The sequence below is a fragment of the Amia ocellicauda genome, chromosome 11, assembly GCF_036373705.1.
Source record: "Amia ocellicauda isolate fAmiCal2 chromosome 11, fAmiCal2.hap1, whole genome shotgun sequence".
Lineage (NCBI taxonomy): Eukaryota > Metazoa > Chordata > Actinopteri > Amiiformes > Amiidae > Amia > Amia ocellicauda.
This window is the reverse complement of record NC_089860.1, coordinates 13,949,686-13,971,025: the sequence shown is the minus strand read 5'-3', so window position 1 is coordinate 13,971,025 and position 21,340 is coordinate 13,949,686. Positions and strand designations below refer to the sequence as shown.

At 36.0% G+C, this 21,340-nt stretch overlaps 1 protein-coding gene across 2 annotated transcripts in view; it reads left to right on the top strand.

Moving 5' to 3' along the window:
• Positions 1–46: 46 nt before the first annotated feature.
• The window catches only part of slc36a1 (solute carrier family 36 member 1), a 71,093-nt gene continuing 49,799 nt past the window's right edge, over positions 47–21,340 (top strand). Inside the window, exons 1-11 of one of the 2 annotated variants that reach the window (XM_066716621.1) lie at positions 47–660; positions 3,104–3,220; positions 4,769–4,892; positions 6,805–6,895; positions 7,958–8,046; positions 9,115–9,210; positions 9,941–10,025; positions 10,987–11,205; positions 11,690–11,788; positions 12,030–12,196; positions 15,841–16,010. In XM_066716621.1, the coding sequence (XP_066572718.1) occupies positions 3,190–3,220; positions 4,769–4,892; positions 6,805–6,895; positions 7,958–8,046; positions 9,115–9,210; positions 9,941–10,025; positions 10,987–11,205; positions 11,690–11,788; positions 12,030–12,196; positions 15,841–16,010 (1,171 nt within the window). In that variant the 5' untranslated portion in view covers positions 47–660; positions 3,104–3,189. The remainder of the gene's footprint in view (positions 661–3,103; positions 3,221–4,768; positions 4,893–6,804; positions 6,896–7,957; positions 8,047–9,114; positions 9,211–9,940; positions 10,026–10,986; positions 11,206–11,689; positions 11,789–12,029; positions 12,197–15,840; positions 16,011–21,340) is intronic. The other variant, XM_066716622.1, reaches the window with a different exon arrangement.

The following is a 21,340-nucleotide window of genomic DNA, read 5'->3' as shown; positions in this document are numbered from 1 at the left end:
CGTTCGCGAAGTCTGCGCCGGACGTGACGTAGCGCAGACAGCGTGGAGAGCAATTCTGATCCCGGAAGGACGTTAAAAACAGCCGTGCAGCCATCACAACAATAGTCATAGTAATTGAATAACGTGTTTCACGTGTTGATATAGTCCTCTGCTAATGTTATTCACAGGAAAATGGTGGTGTTAATTACACTCGCACACTAGGTGGCAGTAGCATCGATTTGATAATTATCCCTAGAATGACTATGAGATGCCATAATGTAATAAACAGTGAATATGTGCGTTTGTTTTGTTTTGCTTTGTTAAGGGAGGACTGTATATGCATACATGGCCGTCTATTTGATGTCTGCCTGATGAGCTTTTAAACGGGCTTGTTAGAAACGCCGTCTCTATATTTGATGGAGGTCCTACTGCGCAGATCCTCTCAAACTTGTGCTGCCTACGTTGCGCCTGCGCAGACCGGGACGTCAGGCGCAGGATCCCGTTTGGAGTCGAGGCTCAGATCAGCTGAGCGACGTGTGAGCGCAGGTCATGTGACCAGGGCGAGTATGAATGAGGAAACGCAACACCAGATCTGGCAAATCTGAATTTCAGCCAGGGGAGCGTGAATTGAAAACATCTCCCAAAAACATGTTGTGAAAGCAGCGCTGCAGCATCTGTAAGGTAATATACAACGCACTGGACGATGGTCACATGAACCGATCTGAGATGTTTATCGCTATTTAATTTCTCGGAGATGGGGACATCAGGAGTGAATATATAGTGACATGTGTTTACAGATACCAGGGTCAGTGTTTTTCACATGTACGAGCCGGTAGCAATAGAGCCGGTACTGACACAGGACGCTCTGTGCTCAGACATTGTGCGATCAGCATCTGTTACTCCATAGAATAGTCATTATTTTGTATTCAAATTAATTATGTTGTAATTCAGACTGGCACAGGTAGACAAAGGTCTCGAATAAATGCTTCATTATTATTATTTTTGAAATATCTGTAATGTAGACTAACCGATCCAAAAATAGGTATATTCTCTGAGTATAAAGCAGCATATGGTGTTTTGAATTCATATTTTGAACAGGAAATTTCAATACAAATAGTTAAATACTCATGCATCAATATAGCAAATAAGCATATCTTACATTGTCTGGGATTTCAATTATTATTATTATTATTATTATTATTATGAACAATTTCTGACTTTCACTTTTGCATGCATACAACCCATGCATGAACTGCAATTTGCATTACAGTACTGTGTGTGTCAGACATTTCTAGTTTATTTTTAGAGTGCTAATGAACATACAATTATCTGTTGTCAGAGGAGGAGTTTTTAAACCTCAGCCGTAATTTCTATCCTTTGTTTTTGGGTGCCTGCTGGAATCCATACACTCACTTCAGAGTGAGCTAATACAGATGATAACATGGATGAATATAATTATTTTTGAGAGACTAACATTACATTGGGTGGACTACTGCAGGGTTCACTTATAACAATCATCAATGGTGTGAGAACAACATAGACACAGTTTTAAATGGGTTCTGAGTTAAAGACAACTTTTCAGTCTTCTGTGTATGTGTGCTAAATTCAATTGTTTTACATGACTGCTCCTTTCCACCACTGGCCATTCTATCTGCATTGCTTTGGCTTTTATATTTGAAGTTTGAAACCACTGATCACTTATGCAGGTTGACTTTTCCAAAGACTTTCTGAGCAATATGAGTTAAGTCAAATATGTATTGATTTATCTGTCATTAATGATGGTCAGTCTTACCACATACACAATGTAACAAACAAAACAAAACTGTGGTAATGAAAAAGAGAAATGTGTGTAAGATTGAAAGAAAATGCTTATTCCAGAGGTGTACATTGTCTTTGTAGATTTTGACTTGGAGATACTTTGTCTAAGGTACACGTTATGGAGAAAATGTAGATGTTGGGTTGTTTTTTTTTTTTTTAATGATGTTCTCACCCAGTGATTTGCAATTTTGACAAAATATGCACACTTCTAGAAAGAAAAGTAAACGAACAAAAAAAGCAAGAAAGTAAAATATACAACTTCAGTCCTAATAAGAATACATTTAACTGAGAGTAAGTATAAAATACAGTGCATGATTCAATTTAGATCAAGGAAGAGCAAAACGTGGCAGCAGTTACTTGAGTGCAGTGGAGTGAAACAGGCACAAAATGTACAGATGCAGCAACTTAAAGCCTTGAGGATCAATCGGAGGGATCATCATGGTGTTTAGACGGTGCAAGTTAAATGTGGGTGTCCAAATGAGCCATATTACACCCAGAATGGACTGTGTGTTCACAGTTGTAATATTCGCTCTCAAGCAATGTGCCTGCAAGCTTCTCCTAGAACTCCTCAGGATAGATTTAGACTTGCTTATTAAAAGTCAGGTGTGTGCAATAGAACTGAGACTTTCTGGTTAATTTAAAAACATATTAAATGTGTGTTATGTTAACAGGCTTTGTCTGTCTTCATAATGTAATACAATATAATGGAAGTTCAATTACTTCACAGCTGTACAAACATATGCTTAGGCACATGATGTAATTACATTTTGAACATCATCTAATGCCACTGGGCACAAACACAAGGTGCACACACATTTGAGCAAGGTCAAAGTTCCTCATAAAAAAACCCAGCTTCCAAATGTAATGTACCGTTTCTGTTTAACTTTTCATTATACATTTATTAAAGTGTCTAAATTCTAAATATTTGATTCCATCTGATCAAAACTCATACAGCTTACTTTGTTCAGATGGGAGGCTTAAAGTTGTGACATTAGCTATAAGTATGATTATCATCACACAGTCCTCAGAGATCAGCCTTCTTGGCTAAAATGCTTATTGTTATCGGTTGAGATAACAGTTGCAGCATGACAAAAGTTTTTCTGAGATAGATTAACATTACAATTAAGTACAAAGCTGCCTAACCATGTCAGATACTTATCTTTGTATTAGTTATTTATAAGATTAAATATTGAACATCAGAGAAATTATATAGGTTTGCAACATCTATAATGAACATTATGCACTGTCTATGCTTGCCTTTGATATCCAAGCAGAGAAATCATAGTTTGTTTTGTATTTGTTATAGAGACTGTTTTCTGGATGCAGAGGGGTCTGTTTGATCTCGCACAGTAAGAAGGAAGTAACAGTGAAGTGGCACCCACAGGACTACAAATGACTTCAGATAATGCCAGTAGTGTCAATGGTAACCCATTTATTTCAAGTTTAATGACCTATGAATGAAGAAGTGTAGGTGTTTAATTTAGGTGAAGGATAATTGCATTTCAATTTAGGGTGTATATTTAAGCATGTTTCCAATCTTTTAACAAAAAGAGGATCTTGGGTCGACCTCTGCCTTCATCAGTCCGATTATTAAACAAGGTTCGGTTCCTCTCTGTCTTTCCTCTTTCAGTACTAGGAATATTTTAGCATATATTATAAACCAATAAGCAATATTTATGTTTTTCCTGAATTTTTAATGGGATTAAACTTTGATTCAAAAAAACAACAACAATCATTTAAAACTTGCAGACCGCTGTAAAAACATTACGTATCTTTTAACTGCCATTCCTGATTTCTGTGGAGCACACACAATCTATAAGGGATGAGTAGTAAAGGTACAAGTACAACTCGATTTGGGGAATATTTTAAAGAGAATTTGAAAGGTTGAAGTCCAGAAAATTTCCCTATATATGTTTGTTAGCGCTTTTAGTATTTTGCATTATGCTGATCTTAATTGGATTTTTTCATCTCACTTCACATTTGACACTGACATTATAAAAGCATTCTGCTGATAATTGTGAAATGGAAGTGATACAGAAACAAGAAATGATAACTTACTATTCATTTGAAGCTTTACAAGGTGTGTGTTTCTTTAACAGTAGAATAACTCTTATAATTCATATATGATATGTTTACATAGCTATACCAGGTGCAAAATTAGTTTTATTGAAAAGCAACACAAAGTGCATCATATCTTGCCGGTTGTTTGTGTATCTTCTTACATATAGGAGCTAGGCCTAATTCTATCAAAATATAATTAATAAACTTACAAAATACTGCATGACAACCCCTTAATCAATAAGCTGATCTAAAAAAAAAAGAAAAACGATGTGCATAATGTTGTGACAATATAAATATAAACCGATAAAACATATTTCTTTGTATTTTTCCTATATTTTGTGCACTCTGTGTTTCGAGAGTCACCTACTTTTATGGTAGGTGGAGTTGGTCCGAGCTCTGCCTCAGTATTGCTCAAAAAGTGTATGATGGACGTTTTATACTATTGTTTCAGTTTTTAAAAATGATTTTCAGTTACGTTTCACTGAGGCCCAGATATCCAGTAGCTCTTTCTAATTTCACTATTTGCATTATTGCCATGAGTCAGAATACTTGAATGCTTCAAACTGCTTACATGTATAAAAAAAAATTGTTAATGGATACAAGTTATGTCATAGCAAACTACTGTGTTAGTCATAGACCTGCCAAAGACCTGCATTTTCTTGTAGAAGCAGTGCTGACATGTTAAAAATGCTTAAATGCTTGAAACCATTATTAACTACATTGCCTGCAATCTAAGATCTTTACTGTGAAGACACCCAGATACATAATTCAAATTCTGGTCATGTTTTTTATTGGGGAAAAAAACATTTTGGCATTACCTCCAGGCTCATTTATATTTTTGCATTGAAACAGCTTTGAGTGTTCTAACTATTTATGTATCCAATTGTGTGTTTATTTGTTTGTCCCCCAGGAAAAATGTCGTTGAGCAGATCCGACACTCCCACCGAGGAGACTGCTTTGTCTCCCAGTCATTCGCCAGGACCTTCTGATGGCCAGAACCAGTACGAGAGGATTGGGGGGAGAACTGGAACTACGTAAGCATTACGATTGGACAGTTAATCACATGCAACTATTAATTACGCCGACGCAGGATGCTGTGCTGTACAAAAGCTATGCGAGACATTCGGTGTATCAGACCTGCCCATACTCCTTTTTTTATTTTATTTTTGTGCATTTACAATGGTTCATTGTAGTGTCATTGTAGGGTCATTTTATATGAGATTATATTGAGTTGGATAGTTTTAACAGGCAACCCTCCATATTTGTGGTAATTACTGTATATTGAGATTGGATCAGAAAACACGGCGACACTGACAACATTAAAGTGTCTTATGTAAGGAGATTGAAAGCATGGAAAACGGCATTGAGTGCTGTGTTCTAGTTTGCAATCGTGAGTCATCCTTTCATCTGCCCCTGTTCACATCACAAGTGCACATCTGCAGATGCACTTTGCTCATAGTTTGAAAGGAATTAAACACCATGGAACTTGCTTAGTGCTCACAGAGTGACAGGTTAATTTATTAAATTAATTTCCTATTGGTGTGATCATGTAGCCTACAGTCTATGCTTGGTTACAATGTGAAATAGGTTAAAAATGAATAAAAATGACTTATACTTGAGTGCAATGATAGGAAATGTGAAGTATAGTGAATAACAATATCATTTTGGTGTGGAATTACTCCTAGCTGCGTGCCTGGAAGTTGAAAGAGCTCGGTTCCAACAACAGAAGCGGCACCTTTTCTAGGAATCTGTTTATATCTGGCAAAATAAAACGTTGGTTCTGAATATCCATGGTCCTTAAAGGTTTTGTAGGTAGCCTGAATTAGCCAATGAACAGAGAGCAGGACAACACAAAAGTCAATACATGTATTATAATTCATGCAGAGCTGAGATGGAATGACAGGTTGTTCTGATGAACCTTTAATTAATTGAAGAGTCTCTGTTATAATCAGACTTGGTTTAATCAAGAATCTGCAAGGCAAGAGGGTCTTTGGGAATTTCCCTCAGACTGTATAGGTTGACAGACAGTTTTATTGTAAAACGCAAAGGTGGGAGTCTCAACTCTTTTGCCAAAAAACAGCTTGTTATTTTGATACAAAAGTACACATAGTTTTGGTACATGGGTACCTGAGATGCTTAGAAATGACTGGTTGCTTGTACCACAGCCAAGACATACAAGAATAGTCAGTAAACCACATCCTGTTATCAATTGTCCTAAATGTACTTAATATCATAGCTTAAGTTTGTAATCGTAAAACAAAACATTTGATTTAATAGTAAAATATAAATCATGCAATTATACAAAACAACAAGTTCTTCAGATTGCAGTCTGCTTTGATTCATGATCTTCAGGATAAAGTTCTGTAGCACTTTGACATCAATGGTATGCGACTCTCTCAAATTCAGATAGCTTTATTGGCATGGCCAGAATAAGTATTGCTAAAGCATTAGTAATACATGTTAAACAGTTTCACATGTACATACAGGCATTTACATGGGTAGTTGGTGTGGCGTGATGTTTTTGCTTTCCATGGAGCAGAAACCAATCGTACGTTTATTTTATTTTGATTAAATACAAAGCCTTTTACTATATGACACTGTTTATCTAAACTATATGAAAAGTATTATTGGAACTAAGCTTGATCAATGTCAACTGGTATGACTGTTATTGATAATTTTAAGACTAATTAGTAGAAGTCCACTCTCAAATTCCTGGCATGTCATCACAGAAGTGAATTTATAAGAATGCTATTCCTCGAGTCTATCCACTGGCAGTCCAGTGAGTTAAAATGGAATGCCTGAGATGGCCGAACACCAAGTCCATTGGTGTGACACTGTTTCATTGGTTTTCTTGGTTTTCATATTCTAAAGGAGTATGTAATATTAATTTAGGAGCTCATGTTAAATGTGATCTCTCTCTCCTCTCTCCTCTCTCTCTTCTTCCAGATTCCTGCCGACGCTGATCCACTTGTTGAAGGGCAATATCGGCACAGGGTTGCTGGGGCTTCCTTTGGCTGTGAGGAATGCAGGGCTTGTGGTAAGGAGCTCTACAAATGCAATCAGCCAATTTACAATTGCAATTACAAAAGACACAATTGCCAAATAATATTCACAAGGTATTTTGTTACTCCTCTGTAAGACACTGTTAGTTTGTTACTATGGTTCAGTCCAATTATTTTGTTCCCAAGTCTTTCCAAGGCACTACGAGGCAAATCCATGTCATTTCTCTGGTACTTGAGCTGGCTATTAAACTGGAATTTATAATGTCTACAAAGGCAAATTAATACATTCACTGTGCTATCAATCCTTTGCTATAGTTTGTTATTTTTCTACACAAATGCTTGTAAATGCTTTGGGGATTTCACAAATCCTTCACTTTCACTTTCCTTCAGTACATATGTTCAGTTAAGAGTGGCTAAAGGGAATCACTTCTGCCTATTGAGAACCTTTTTTTATATTTTTTCATCTTTTGTGTTTTCATAATTGAATTGAAAAATGTTATCTGTTGGATATGAATCCTTGAACAAAATATTTCCTGCAATATGCCACTTGCCTTAGGGAAGATAAAGGTTTTTAAATTGAATAATCTTCAGATAATGGGAATATGAAACATGATCATGAAGGACAACAGGGATGAGTTCAGAGATTTACTTTTTGTTTTTGCCACTGCCTTCAAGTTTAATTAGGAAAACAATATAATATCAGTCTATTTTAATATATTCAGTTTAATCTTTAAGAATATCCTCATTGACTCATTTGAAATATCATTAAAATGTACTCTCTTTAAGACTTTTCACGAACAAAACACATTTTCATCTGCATGTCTAACCCATCTAGCAAATGTTTTTTTTAAGTTTTTACCATTTGTATCGTATGTTTAATCCATCCCCATTTTGCCAGTTATGCTGTATGTATGTATGTATTTATTTGTTTATTTGCTTTTAATGTATTATTGTTACTCAAGCAATCTTTAACCTGACTGAAACATTTACTTAATGTTTAAACAATAAAAAAGTCATATGTAATAAGTAATTAAAAAAAGAAAAAGAATATGACTCCACATAAACATAAATAAAGGTTTGACTTTTTTTTCATTCAGTTGGGACCTCTGAGTCTGTTTGTAATGGGAGTAGTGGCTGTTCATTGTATGGACCTTCTGGTGAAGTGCTCCCATCATGTTAGTGCCAGGTAAGGCCTTATAGTTATTTGATTTGATTGACTTATTAATTTGCATTGATGTGTCTGAATATATTCCACATTTGCAAAAGCAATTCTGTATGAGGTTTAAATGAACCTGCTGGGTGATGTCTACAGCAGTGAGGCTGTAACTCTTGCTTAAGAAGTAATTCTTGTGTGTGATTGTCGCCCCAATGGGGAACTATATCCCTCCCTCTCTGTGGTGGAAAGCTGCTGTTACTCAACTCGTATTACAGGTAACTGTGACGCACACAAAACAACTAAGGTTTCCCAGGAGAGATTTAACCAGTTGGGCAATTTCAGTTTTTTGCTAATAAATAATAATAAATACATACTGCAGTTAAAACCAAATGGAGTGATTCAGATGCCTGCTCTAAAAGTAGTCCATGTACAGTGTTTAGGGATTTTCTTCAGGCTGTACTACAAACATGCTACATTCTGGGTGTCGCATCTCTCCGTGTAAAAGTGGCCTAGCTGAATCCCTGTTTAGTGGCTGGCCAGTCAGTGTGGCAAGATTAAGATGTCCGTTCTCAAACTCTGACCTTCAGTGTTAGGGCCCTTGCACACTGGATCCGATGAAGCATCTGATTTTTATGTGCATGAAAAGAGAAAAAAACAAACATGTGCACGTTCTCTATCCCACCTTGCACACTGTGTTCGTAGTCGTCGTATGACAGTGATGCGTCAGTTTTGGCATCGAAACCAGTTCGATTCAATCCGGTTTTACGTGTGTTAAAAATGACATTGACCAATTAAAACATATTTGTAGTTGAGGAGGTAAAGAAACCGTGGTGTAGCTTGTGAGAGGCACACCACCGCAAGAAACAGAAAAGGTGGTTTTAATGGACCCAATGTGCAATGTCCTTAATGGACAACTTTTTGGATAACGGATACAAATTATGTATCGGATCCAGTGGGCAACAGCCTTTACTGTCCCAGTCATGGTTTAATAACAGACCAGGTTTCTGACCAGGTTTCTGTCTTGGAGGATGTGCTCATGGTGTCTGCAGTTCCAACACATTTCAGGCAGCTTGTGTTAAAATATTACCTGCTTTTTAGGATGGGGAAACCTTTTCTGGATTATGGAGAAGCTGTGGAATACAGTTTGGAGAGTGGTCCTGTTCCCTGGTTGCAGAGACGATCCGTGTGGGGAAGGTAAGATTCTGCAAAGCTAATCCAGACCTGCTATGAAGTGCTGTGTTCTTAATTTGTGATTGGCAGAAGGGTTGAACTTTTGATTGGTTTACTTAACATTTCTATTGACTTGTCCTTCTGTTTCTGCTCAAGATTTTGTATTAAGTGTTTGCATTGAAACACCTCAACTTAAACACAACTCTCTGTGGATAAGCAGTGGAGCTTCACTATTATGGTGAATTGTTTGTAATATTTTATTTACCTTACAAGTCAACTACATTGAGAAAAATCTTTGATTATGCAAGCGCAGCTTTTTACTGAATACTGCTTCCAAGGCTATCCTTTTTGCTTTGTTGAGCTTTAAATAGGGAATCAAAATGTTCAAAAGGTTAAATTGTATTTGTTTGCTCTATATATTAGAATCTTATCTGTGAAAATAGTCATCCTTAAATAATATATTTATCGAAAATGTATTATTATATTACATGTACTTAACGGCTGTGTTAGATGCCATTTGAACGTCACATTGTTGAGACCTATTCTTTATCTTTGAATATATTATGAGATGTTTCTCACATTGACTTAAGTGTTCTTCATACTAGTCTAGCTTGTATTTAGGAGTGATATTTCTTTTTCACACAATTTTATTTAATTATTACATAAGTAACTGTAGTACACCTTTAACTCAAATAATGCAGTATTCTATTTGGATTTTTTCACAACCTTTTCTCGTCTCTGTTTTTTATTTCAGGCGACTGGTTAATTTCTTTCTGATTGTCACCCAGCTGGGCTTTTGCTGTGTTTATTTTGTATTCCTCAGTGACAATGTTAAGCAGGTGAGATTCATTTTCCAGCAATTTAACTGTCATGGTATTTCTACAGGCTAATGGCATCTGATAGATGAACTTTAATCTGTTTAAAGATGCTGTAGTGTCCTGCCTTAAAGCTATTAAAAAGACATCCCTATTTTTCTACATTTACAGTCAGTAATGCAAATCTTTTTTTTTATCTTTAGATGTGTTACTAAATATGGTCAATCTTTGGCTGACTCTTCTGACTTGTTTCTTGGTAGAAAACCTTTACAAGAGTTTAGAGTTACTCAAGACATAAAATGTAGAGGAAATATACAGAACATTCATGTTGTATTAATGTGCTACTACTGCCACAAGAGGACGCTGTTTTCCTTTATTATGAGCCATATGGTCTTTGGTTTGATTTCTAGTTTCTCAAGTTACTGCTTTTTTGGTACTAAACTATAAACTCCTCCAATTAATGTGATTTTTTTTTTTATGGAATCAAAATGGATTTGCAAACAAGTCCCCTGTTAGATACTATTGGGAAGGTGAAAGTTCGGATTGACTTTTCATATTTCTGACTAATATCACACATTTCTAGTTATTGTGGTGTATACGGTTTTCATGGATAAAACCATTATAATTCCTTTACTTGTCATCATCCCAAAATGATTGAATATGATTTAACAAAAAATGTAGAAAGCGTAATAATATTAGGGCTTTACTGTCAGAGGGGTTGGGTTTGTGCTCCAGGTTTCAAGGTCACAAGGTCACTGACAATGCATTCAGAAGTTGCATACATTGTTTAAATTTGCCAATTTTAAGTAAGAAAAGTGTTTTTATATTTTATTGAAAGGTTTATATGAACTCTTTAACAGTTCTTCAAAACCTACTTCTCTAAAAACCATCTGCATGACTTGATAATATTATTTTTAACTACCTGGAAAATGCAAATCAGGCAAGTGTTATTTTTACCTTCATCACTTTCTGTTTTTCTGTCTAGATAGTAGAAGCAGCAAATGGAACCACCAACAACTGCCATTCCAACCAGACCGCCGTCATCGTGCCCAGCTTTGATTCCCGACTGTACATGCTGTGCTTTTTGCCCTTTATTATTCTGCTGGTGTTCACCCGCAATCTCAAATTTCTGGCCCCATTTTCTTTCGCAGCTAACGTGGCAATGTGTGGCAGCCTTGTCTTGATTTATTATTATTCCTTAAGTGTAAGTATACACATAAATGTCACATACACATAAAAAGGCATCTTAGGAAATCCAGGTGGCTGATGGGAGTTGTTCGGAGTACAGCAGGGGGAGCCCTTTCCCATGTCTCTCTAATTCACACACATTCCTATCAGTGCATCTTTCTGGTTGAATAAAGAGTATATAAATATATATTGATAAATTCTTCAGCACTGTAACTTATCACTTCCACCATTCTGTACCTTTGAATATTGACTTATAAGAATATAAAAATAATACAAAGCAATAAATCATCCTTGTTCACTGTTTTAATAATTACAATTGCATATGATAACAATATAGTTATAGATAACAACATCTATATAGAGAATAGGGACATGCAGAGAATTTTAAAACCTGCAAGAAATTCAGAGATGTGTGTTCAGGGCTTGTGTTTTTCTGTGTACGGAAGTTGCTTTCGAGGTGATTTAAAGGTTGATTTATTTCTTGCATTTCTGTCTTTCAGCACATCCCATCACCGGTTACACTACCATATGTAGGCAATGCTAAGGATTACCCTCTCTTTTTTGGAACAGCAATATTTGCTTTTGAGGGGATTGGAGTGGTAAGTAATAATCGTACTGCTGAAAATAAAAAGGAAATTGAAACTGAATTTGGAAACAAAAGAAACAAACATGCATTCACTTGCTTTTAGAAATCGTGACTTAATGATCTGTCAAAATATTGGTAAATTGATTACCGAAGATCTTTGTTTCTCAGGTTTAAGCCATTTGTCTTTGTCTAAAGCACCCCTAAAGAATGCTAGATGTTAAAATGGGGATTAAAGTTGGTTCCTTTTTTTTCAGGTACTCCCACTTGAAAACAAAATGCAGAACCCTAGGTCTTTCAGTAAAGTTCTTTACACAGGGATGGGAATTGTAACATTTTTGTACATCAGTCTGGGAACTATCGGATACCTGTGCTTTGGAGAAAGCATCGGGGGGAGCATCACACTTAACTTGCCTAATTGTTGGTAAGAAATTTCTCAACACGCACGACTAATTCTGTTTTGTTCTCTTCTTTTCCCTCTTAGTGCAACAAATTATATTTTGCTTCACAGAGAAAACAACATAATTGTTTCCCATTTGCTTTCAGAAGTATTCACCTGTTCCTACAATATATACTCAAATAAAAAGCCTATGCACTGCAATGTAGGATTTAGTCAAACGTTTGAATTACATAGACTTATACTCGGCTGCAGTGAAAATTCGTCTAGACAGATAGCCAGTGTTGGGTGAAAAAGGAGATTCTGAGGATACAGTATGTGTTGCATGAGCCGAAGCAAGTTTAAAATTCTTGAGTGATTATCTAAACCTATTATGACAGTTTTAGGTTTGGTTTAAAAGTAAACTCCAAATAAGTTCTCTCTCTGCCTGCACTTAGCTAGCAAATCTAACTGAAATGATCTTTAACCGTTCACGACGTGGTTTCATTTGTTAGTTAAAATGAACTCGTTAGAGGATTATTTGCATACATCAATCTTTAATCTGTTTAGCGTCTCATTTCTGATGTGTAAATTAAAATGTTCATTCTTTATCGGATGTCACACATTTGTTCTCTGATACGTTCCTTGGTTTTTCTGTCTCGTTCCAAGCATATATCTTACCACACGTCTTAGTTTTTGTTTAATAACTGAAACAAATAAAATAAAAATCAGGCAGTGGTCACTGACAGCAGCTCGTCTTGGTGTACAAACAAAGCAGTTGTGATGCCTGTTTGAATATATTCTCTTTGAGCCATTTTTTATTTTTGTAATAGTGCCTTTTATTGGTGTCCCTTGGCCTTAATTCATCAGTCTTGTAGAGAGACTGGGGCTACTATAGATGTCCCCCTTTTGGAATACTACCATGATGGGGAGAGAGACCCAAAAACCAAAGCAAAGGAGTCTGTTCAACTTCATACCATTGCAAAAAACCTATTGCTTCGCAGTAGTTTAATTATCCAGTCCTGCTGGCTCCTTCTTAACTCTTCAACACCTGGAACTTGTCTGCAGATTTTCTGAAATGTATAAATCCAGCCTAGGGCCTTCTTTTAGCACTGGTGTAATTATCAATAAATCCTATAACATGTTGTTTACACAGAAATCAGGAACCCATTAACCTTATACTTGAGTGAGTCTCCGCAATGTCACATTTTGCAGCGAGCTGTTAAAGGCACCGCAAGAAAAGCATTTTTTTTTTTTTTTTTTTTTTTTTTCTTTCTGCATGTTCCACAGCAATAAAATTATATAAGACCCATTAGGTTATGGCTAGCAGTCAAAAATGCATAAAACTTGAAGTAAAAGTTCAGAAAATAAATGCTTTATCAAGACTTCAAAGACTTTCCTCAGATTTTAATTTTATCAAATTTATTCGCACATTCCATCTATTATCTGTCTATTAAGAGTGCCCTTGTTTTCTCGCAACAACACAAACATGTCTGGCATTATAAACATTAAGATATAAACACAATATTACAATTTGAGTGAGCAATCATGTGTTCTTTTAGCTTAAGTCGAATTCTTGTATAGGTGGAGATTAATGAAAAAATAAATGCAATATCCAAAAATATTAAGTGGGCAAAGAAACAATTATTGCTTGAGTTATTTTAAACTGTACATGAGTAAGCTTTGCACAGTGGCAGTATTTATGATCGTGAGGCTTGTCCAAGTTGCCATTAGTCCTAGTAAAAAAAAAAATTGTTAGAGACTAATGATGATTAGAAATTCGAGATTGACATTATTTAATAGGTAGGAATTTAATTTGGTTATTTTTGCATTTCTCATTTTAGCATTTCTTTTTGTGTGGAGAACAAATTAAACCTTAGTCATTTTAGCTCAGGTAGTCCGTTGCCCTCCTGCTGTTCTGCAGATGGAAAGTAACGTTTCCTGGGAAAGAAAATGGACACACAAAATAAAAAATAATAATAGAAGCCATCAGCCTGTACAAGTGTAGTCTTTGGAAGTAAGACAGGTGCATATGTTGACCATGATAAAAGAAAAGGTGAACATGAAAATAAATCAACCAGTGTTTCACTTCTGGACTTCCAGCGAAACCCTGTGCGCTTTTGGAAATCGCTTAAAGGGGAACTCCACCGAAAAGCCATCATTTCTCAGGTTACATGGAATGAGCTGCACATGAAAAGCTCACTCCACAGAATGTGTCTACTTCTAGAATAACCTGAGAAATGATGGATTTTCAGTGGAGTTCCCCTTTAAGATGAGCACTGAGATTAAACAAGCAGGATGCGTCTGTAGATTAGGGCAAACTTCAACTGCAAACCACAGGTAACTGGGCACTGACCCAAATGTCTCCGCTACCCTGCATTTAAAATCGGCCTCACAGGACCTCTTTGTTAGGACAGATGTGTTGATTGAAACTTCCTTTCTCTGTACTGTTAGGACCCGCTCAATGTCAACGTGTGTGATAGTGGAGACTGTGTGACATTTGGCTAGTTCGGTCTGAACAGAGAGAACTCGCTGAACAAGCAGAACACTCTTTCATCGGCCTATTAGGGGGAACGTATAGGCCATCCCCTGTCAAGGGCTGTTAGCTGAACCTTGTTAGGAAGGTAATCTCATATTGTTAATAGCTCATTTTCACCCGGGCCTTTTTCACTGTTCCCCTGCCTGCCGTGTCTTTAGAAAGTCACTGTCTTTTTGACTCCTCGTGTTTCAGCCCCGGGAGGCTTGAAATTCCAGTTCTTTCAGCTGGTGTTCACACCAAGACTAGGTTAATTCACCAGTCTGTGTACCTCCACGATATAAGGTCCCTTCTATCCCCTGTGCAATCACATTATCACTTTCCACTACTAGATGTAAGGCAGTTTCAGAAGCAGCACACGTCTTGAATCAGTTTTCTATCTGTTTTGTAACGCATATTGAAATCAGTAGGAGTGATGGCATGAATCAAACTTTACATAATATAGGGCTGATTTAATATTGTTTGTAATAAAATGTGTATATTTTTTTACTGTTTGTTTAATATTGTTACACTTGCTTGTAGCATTTTAAATGTGTGTGGAAGGTGATCCTCAGTTACAAATTAAATGTGTGGAAAATTCATTTAAACCAGTAGCTACAGGTCAGGATGAAATTGTAAATGGAGGTATTTGTAGAATATTTAAAAGAATCCAGTACCCTCTACTTGTCACTCAGCTGTGGCACAGTCTGCCAGATATTTGCAAAACTAAGGGAATCAAGTTGAAAATGATTCCTCTAGGATTTGCCAGGAGGTGATGGTTGCTTCTAGGTAGCTTTAAGCTATGTTGGGGAAAAGGAAAGAAAAGATGCAGATTGCATATCTAAAGACTTTGAATCACAGCTGTCTAAATAGTTCTCCTTAATCTTTGAACAATATATATATAGATTTCAATTATTAATGATGTTAACTTAAGAAATCTGTGCCGAAGCAAGATTGGGATTATTTTCTTAGATTAATTATTATGTTAATAAGAAAAGTTGTTTATGAAAAATAAACCGAGCATTGTTAACTTTAGACATGTGCTGTGACCTTTCACTGTTTGATAGACAGGTTTAAGTGAACAATGGAAAAAGATGTAATTTATATTTAAAGACATATTTTACATTATTTTCTGTACATCTAAATGTTGACAGATGTTTTTATTTTCTCTTTCTAGGATGTATCAGATTGTAAAAATCCTTTACTGTTTCGGGATTTTCATCACCTATGCCCTGCAGTTTTACGTCCCAGCGGAAATTCTGATTCCTCAAGCTGTTGCACGAGTACCGGAGCCATGGGCCCTAGCTGTCGACTTAATCATTCGCACTCTTCTGGTTGTCGTTACTTGTGAGTAAGAAAACCATACACACACGTATACACACACACACAGCTGGATGGACAATATGGACCTAATCCTCCCCTCACTTAGTAACAGTTCTTATGTTAATCTATTTAATTCAATGTTTTTCAAATAATATCTATATCCCCCCCCCACCCTTTGTGTTCCTCTAGAGGTCAATTAGTGTAGATTTGGCCTTGTGCTTTGGATCATTGTCCTGCTGAAAGGTGAAGTATCGCCTCAGTTTTAAGTCTATCCGACTGAAACAGGTCTTCCTCTAGTATTTCCTGTACTTTGCTCTATCCATTTTTGCTTTAATCTTAACATGCTTTCCAGTCCCTTGCTGAGGAGAAGCATCCACATAGCATTGACTGTAGGGATGGTGTTGAATGGGAGATGTGCTGTGTTGGGTCTGTGCCAAACGCTTGGTCCATACAGGCTAGTTTTTTAATATTATTTTATATAGTGTTCTGGATATTGTCATCTGATGCACATTTTTAATTCATACTTCAATGTGAAAATTGTGAGAGGGTCTGAATACTTTTGCAAGGCACTGTATGCCTTCACTCAGATGTCCACCTGCTACAGTCTGTCTCCTTCCTTGTCCAATAGTGTTGGAATGAGCTGCTAATAACCATTAGGACTTAACGTTTTTACGTTTACATGATATAAACTTTTTCAGGAAGAAGAATGTATTTGGAGAAGTTGATTACATTCCCATGATCATTAAAACTTTAGACCAAATCATGCAATCGTCATAGTGTTGCCTCCTATTGCGTTTTTCAGTAAAAGTTTTTTGTACTGCGGAAGATGGAACGTGCCTTACAGACTTCCTGTCCTTGGCTCGAATTCTTGAAAGAAATAGATGACAGCAGGAATTATCTTTTTTTCCTCTCCAGATCAGTAGTGCTTTTCCATTTGCAAACAAAAATAATATAACTGTCATCCAAACAATGTAGTGGTTGGTAGGTTTGTTTAATTTAAACTACCCAATTTTACTTGTCCTTTAAGTACACTGAATTTTAATGGAAAGCAATTATTAATACATTTGTGATTCATTGTCAAATCTCCGATTTAATTGACTATCGGACATTGGGAGAGAACGCTTAAATGGCAGGTAGTGACAGCTGAAATAAATGTAAAAAGTAGGCAGCCCCCAAGATTAACACATGGAAATGTTATCTAAACCTCATTACAGGGCTAACCTTTACTTCAAAAATGAATGTCAAAGAAACATACTTTAACATGCCCAGAATGTATGCGGTGTGTATATATAATCAGCAACGAGGGTTTACAAAAAATAGCAAAGTTAGTTTTGTCAGGCTGCCTGTGACTTGCAACAGAGTTTTCTTATGTATATTATCTGTAGTAGGTGGCTGTGTGTGTTTTTTGCATTCAATATAAGCACTTCAAACACCCACGTAACTGACTGAAGTCTAATGGAAGTTATGCCAAGAATATGGAGTAGAACTTGCTTTTAGATTAATCCATGTTTAATGTATACAGGGAGGTGACACATGGGATCGGATCCCTTATCTTCACCCTACTTCTCTTTTTCTTTTAATTGGTTCTAACTGGTTCTCCAGGGATGGCATTTTATTTATTTATTTTAAGCGGCATGTCATTATTACATTATCTCATCAAAGGTAGCATATATCTCAAGAGAATCACTTCATACCTTTTAAAAAATGTGGCTTACTATACATTTTTAAGATGCAGAATAGTGCTGCAACGTTTAACTATTAAAATTGCTAAATATTCTATCGACAATTTTATAAACATATAAACAAGGTACTGTGTTTTATGCCTTTCTGAAAGTAATTCCAGACTGTAGAGCTTTGTATTTAGGTTTGTTTCGTGCAGAGTAACGTGTTTCTTCACCTTCCACCATTTTGGAAATCTAGCGAATACTCAAGTAATATTTTGTTACACTCAACTAACTTTATTCTTCAATTTAATCATTGCGGCACTAATCCAGAATTATATTTTACTGAATTTTGTAGTCACATAAGTTTCTTTCTGATACATTTGTTTCATTATGTTGCCAATAAAGATTAACATTATTATTTATTTATTTACATATGTCTACTATATAGTTATAATCTGGATTCTGCAAATCTACTCTACAGGCACAAACTCAGACTCCAGACAGGTGCTTTGTCAAAATAATCAATATATCATAAGTTATTTTAAATCATTGAATTCTGAATTCAGAAAAATATATAATATCCTTTTTGGCAGGATCTGTTTTTACACAGACAATTTATACTGGTTATGTTTGGTTTCCTGTGGATTTTTAATGCAGTACACGGAGGTGGGGGCATGGGGTGGAATAAATACAAAGAAAGGATCTGTCAATCGTAAATCTACACACGTGCACACCGTGCAAAACACAGCCATGCATAAAAAGGCAGAAGGTTTTAATAGTAAGAGCTTACACTGAATTTTTGAAGAGCTTAGCGAGTCACACTTCAAATGCTTTAATAGCCTGGCCTTGCTGAATACATTTGTCTAAGAAACAAACAAACTTGCAAATTAACAGACGGATCATTCATGGGTGTTCACCTCCTCTCAGGGACAGGATGTTGGCCCTGTTGTTAGCTGACATGTTTAGCTGTTCCACTTGTAGATCTTGTATCTTCTGAGAAAATGTACCTGGGGTTTTAGTGATTGAAAGTACCAATTTGGAAAATATAAATCATACTAAACAGTCATTTGGCACAGTAGATTTATACACATAAGAGCTAGCCTCACACTAACTCACAGTTAGTTGGCACAATCATTATAGTGACAAAGTGATTGGAATTTCAGTGCTTACAGCAATCTGAAATATTTGCATAATTTTCTAATTCAACAGTTTATTTGTAAACTCTGACAGCTAGGATTGTGTACCACATCAAATATTTCCAGTAATGTAAATTTTAGGAATGAAAACAAGCAGCAATTTCCATACTGTGCTATTTTTCTATTAAAATTTAAATGAAAAACTCCATATATTCAAAAGTCCACTTCACAGAAATAAACAGGGAAGTCGTGCTTTACTTGTAGGAAATTTAAATCGTGAAGCTAAAAGAAACTGCAATCTTGGTCAGGTACTGCTATTTATTTTTTAACAATTACCTTTTTTTTTTTTTGTGTGTGTGATTTATAACCACAGATTTTTTTAAGCAGTTTTTGTTTTTGAAGCACATAGTCCATGTTGTGAAATCCCCACCAGGGGGCAGCCTTGCGTTCAGTTTTAAAGTTAGACCATATACCCAAACATCTGGATTAATTGTATTGGTCTTTAAATCCAAAAAATGATTTTATTTTGCTGCTTTAATGATAAATAGCATGACGTGGAATAGGTTATTTTAAATGTTAGACCTCTTAGACCTTTAGCTGCAATATGCAGTGGAATGATTAAACAAAAAAAATATTATATATTACCTCAGGGGTAATAGCTCAGTCTGCTCCGAAGTGGGGTTGTCTCATTCAGACGTTCACAGATCACTCAGTTTCGATTGGATTTCTTTGAAAATAGGCTTGTTTTGTTAAGAACAACCTAACAATTAATTACATAAGTACATATTATATGATGTTCTATCAAACACGGAGAAGTTCAGATCCAATTATGTAAAATCGTTGTGTATTAGTACACTGTAAACAGTTTTCCATCTTGACATTATGAGCTCTCTACGGGTGTGTGTTGCCAAAACGTGGATTGTCTTGTTTTGATCAGTAGATTGTCTGGTTCAAGAATGTCAACTGTCAATATTTTGAGATTTTGTATTCCTACTCAGACCAAGTATCCCCACACCCCAGCATTTCAGAATGGGGGGGTACAGGGTATAAAAACAAACTTTTCACATCAGAGAATGCTTGACATTGTTAGAAAGCTGAGAGTCTCAGCTTTCATGGGATAGAAAACACTTGTCAAACAACACAACAGTGCAGAGTACACATGGGACTAAAGAGAAGCACACAGATTTGGTTCCCTATAAGGGTACCAGAGGGGTTTGTCAGCTTAAGGGGTTACATTTTGTGTTTAATTGAGGTGTTCTAAAACCAGTAGTGTGTATGTCTGCATATGTGTGTGTGTGTATATATATATATGTACATATATATATAATACCATTACATTACAATATTATCATAAGAAGGTGAGCGAAACCTTAAAAAGTATATAAATTAAATAATATAAAAAGTCTGAAATTGTGGTAGACAGTTTGAGTGTATGACATTCACACAGGTCATTGCACTGTGCTGGGGGCTAGCAGGGCAAGTGCTGTTGGCTGTTCTAGCATGTGGATTAGACAGTTGCGGGAAATGCACACATGGTCGTAAAACGTGGAGTGGAATCCATGGTAAAATGTTTTTTTCCAAAGTGTCTGGGTGAATGTTTTCCAATTCTGTTTGTGCATTTTTGCTCCATGGAAGTTATTCATTTGAAGAACAAGAAAAGCAAAGTAAACCAATCATCATAATATGATTTTAACAAACTCCAAACCAAGGAGACCTGAGGGGATTGCTTTTAAAACATTAGGTACTTTGCTGTATGCAGGTAAACCCAGTAGAGGCTTATCCTTAATCATTCCATGAAGAAAATATAACAGGGGGATAATATGACAGTAATACCTTTGTGTGTGTGTGTGTGCTTATTCTGAGTGCATAATACATTTAATGTAAGATGTTTAGCCTGTTTTGCTAATTAAAAAAAAAAAAAATGTAGACTTTTTTTTTATTTTTTTCTGTGTGAGATTGAAGATCTGTGGAAACAAGTGAATGTGGTGTGACTGGGTTTTGACATTACGAGTAGGAAAGGAGAGCTGTCCTAGTACTTTTAACTCCCCAGATACATCCAATTGTTTTGATTTAGCAGTGTCTCTTTTTCAAGGTCGTGCCAAAAAAGCTTCTAATTTCATCTTCCCATCTGTGGGTCTTTTTCATCTCCTGAGATCAATTCTATAGCTATTTCAGTCTGTGGTCTGTTCTTCACGCTATATATACACTTATATTATGATGGAGATATTATGGAAAACGGATGTTCCAGGAATAAACAGCTGTTGAAATCTATCAATTTTTCTAAAGAGAAAATAAGACTACCAGTGCTCACTTATGGCTGTGAGACCTGGTCACTTAATGCAAAAATGATACAGAAACTGCGGACGACACACAGAAGCAAGGAAAGATGTATACTTGGAATAATGAGAAGAGAGAGAAAAATATTTGAATGGATCTGAGAACAAATATGTGACATAATTGAAAAGGTGAAATTGTTTAAATGGCAATGGGCCGGACACACTGCTAGGGAAACCGATCAAAGATGTACAAAGGAAGCTACTGAATGGATCCCAAG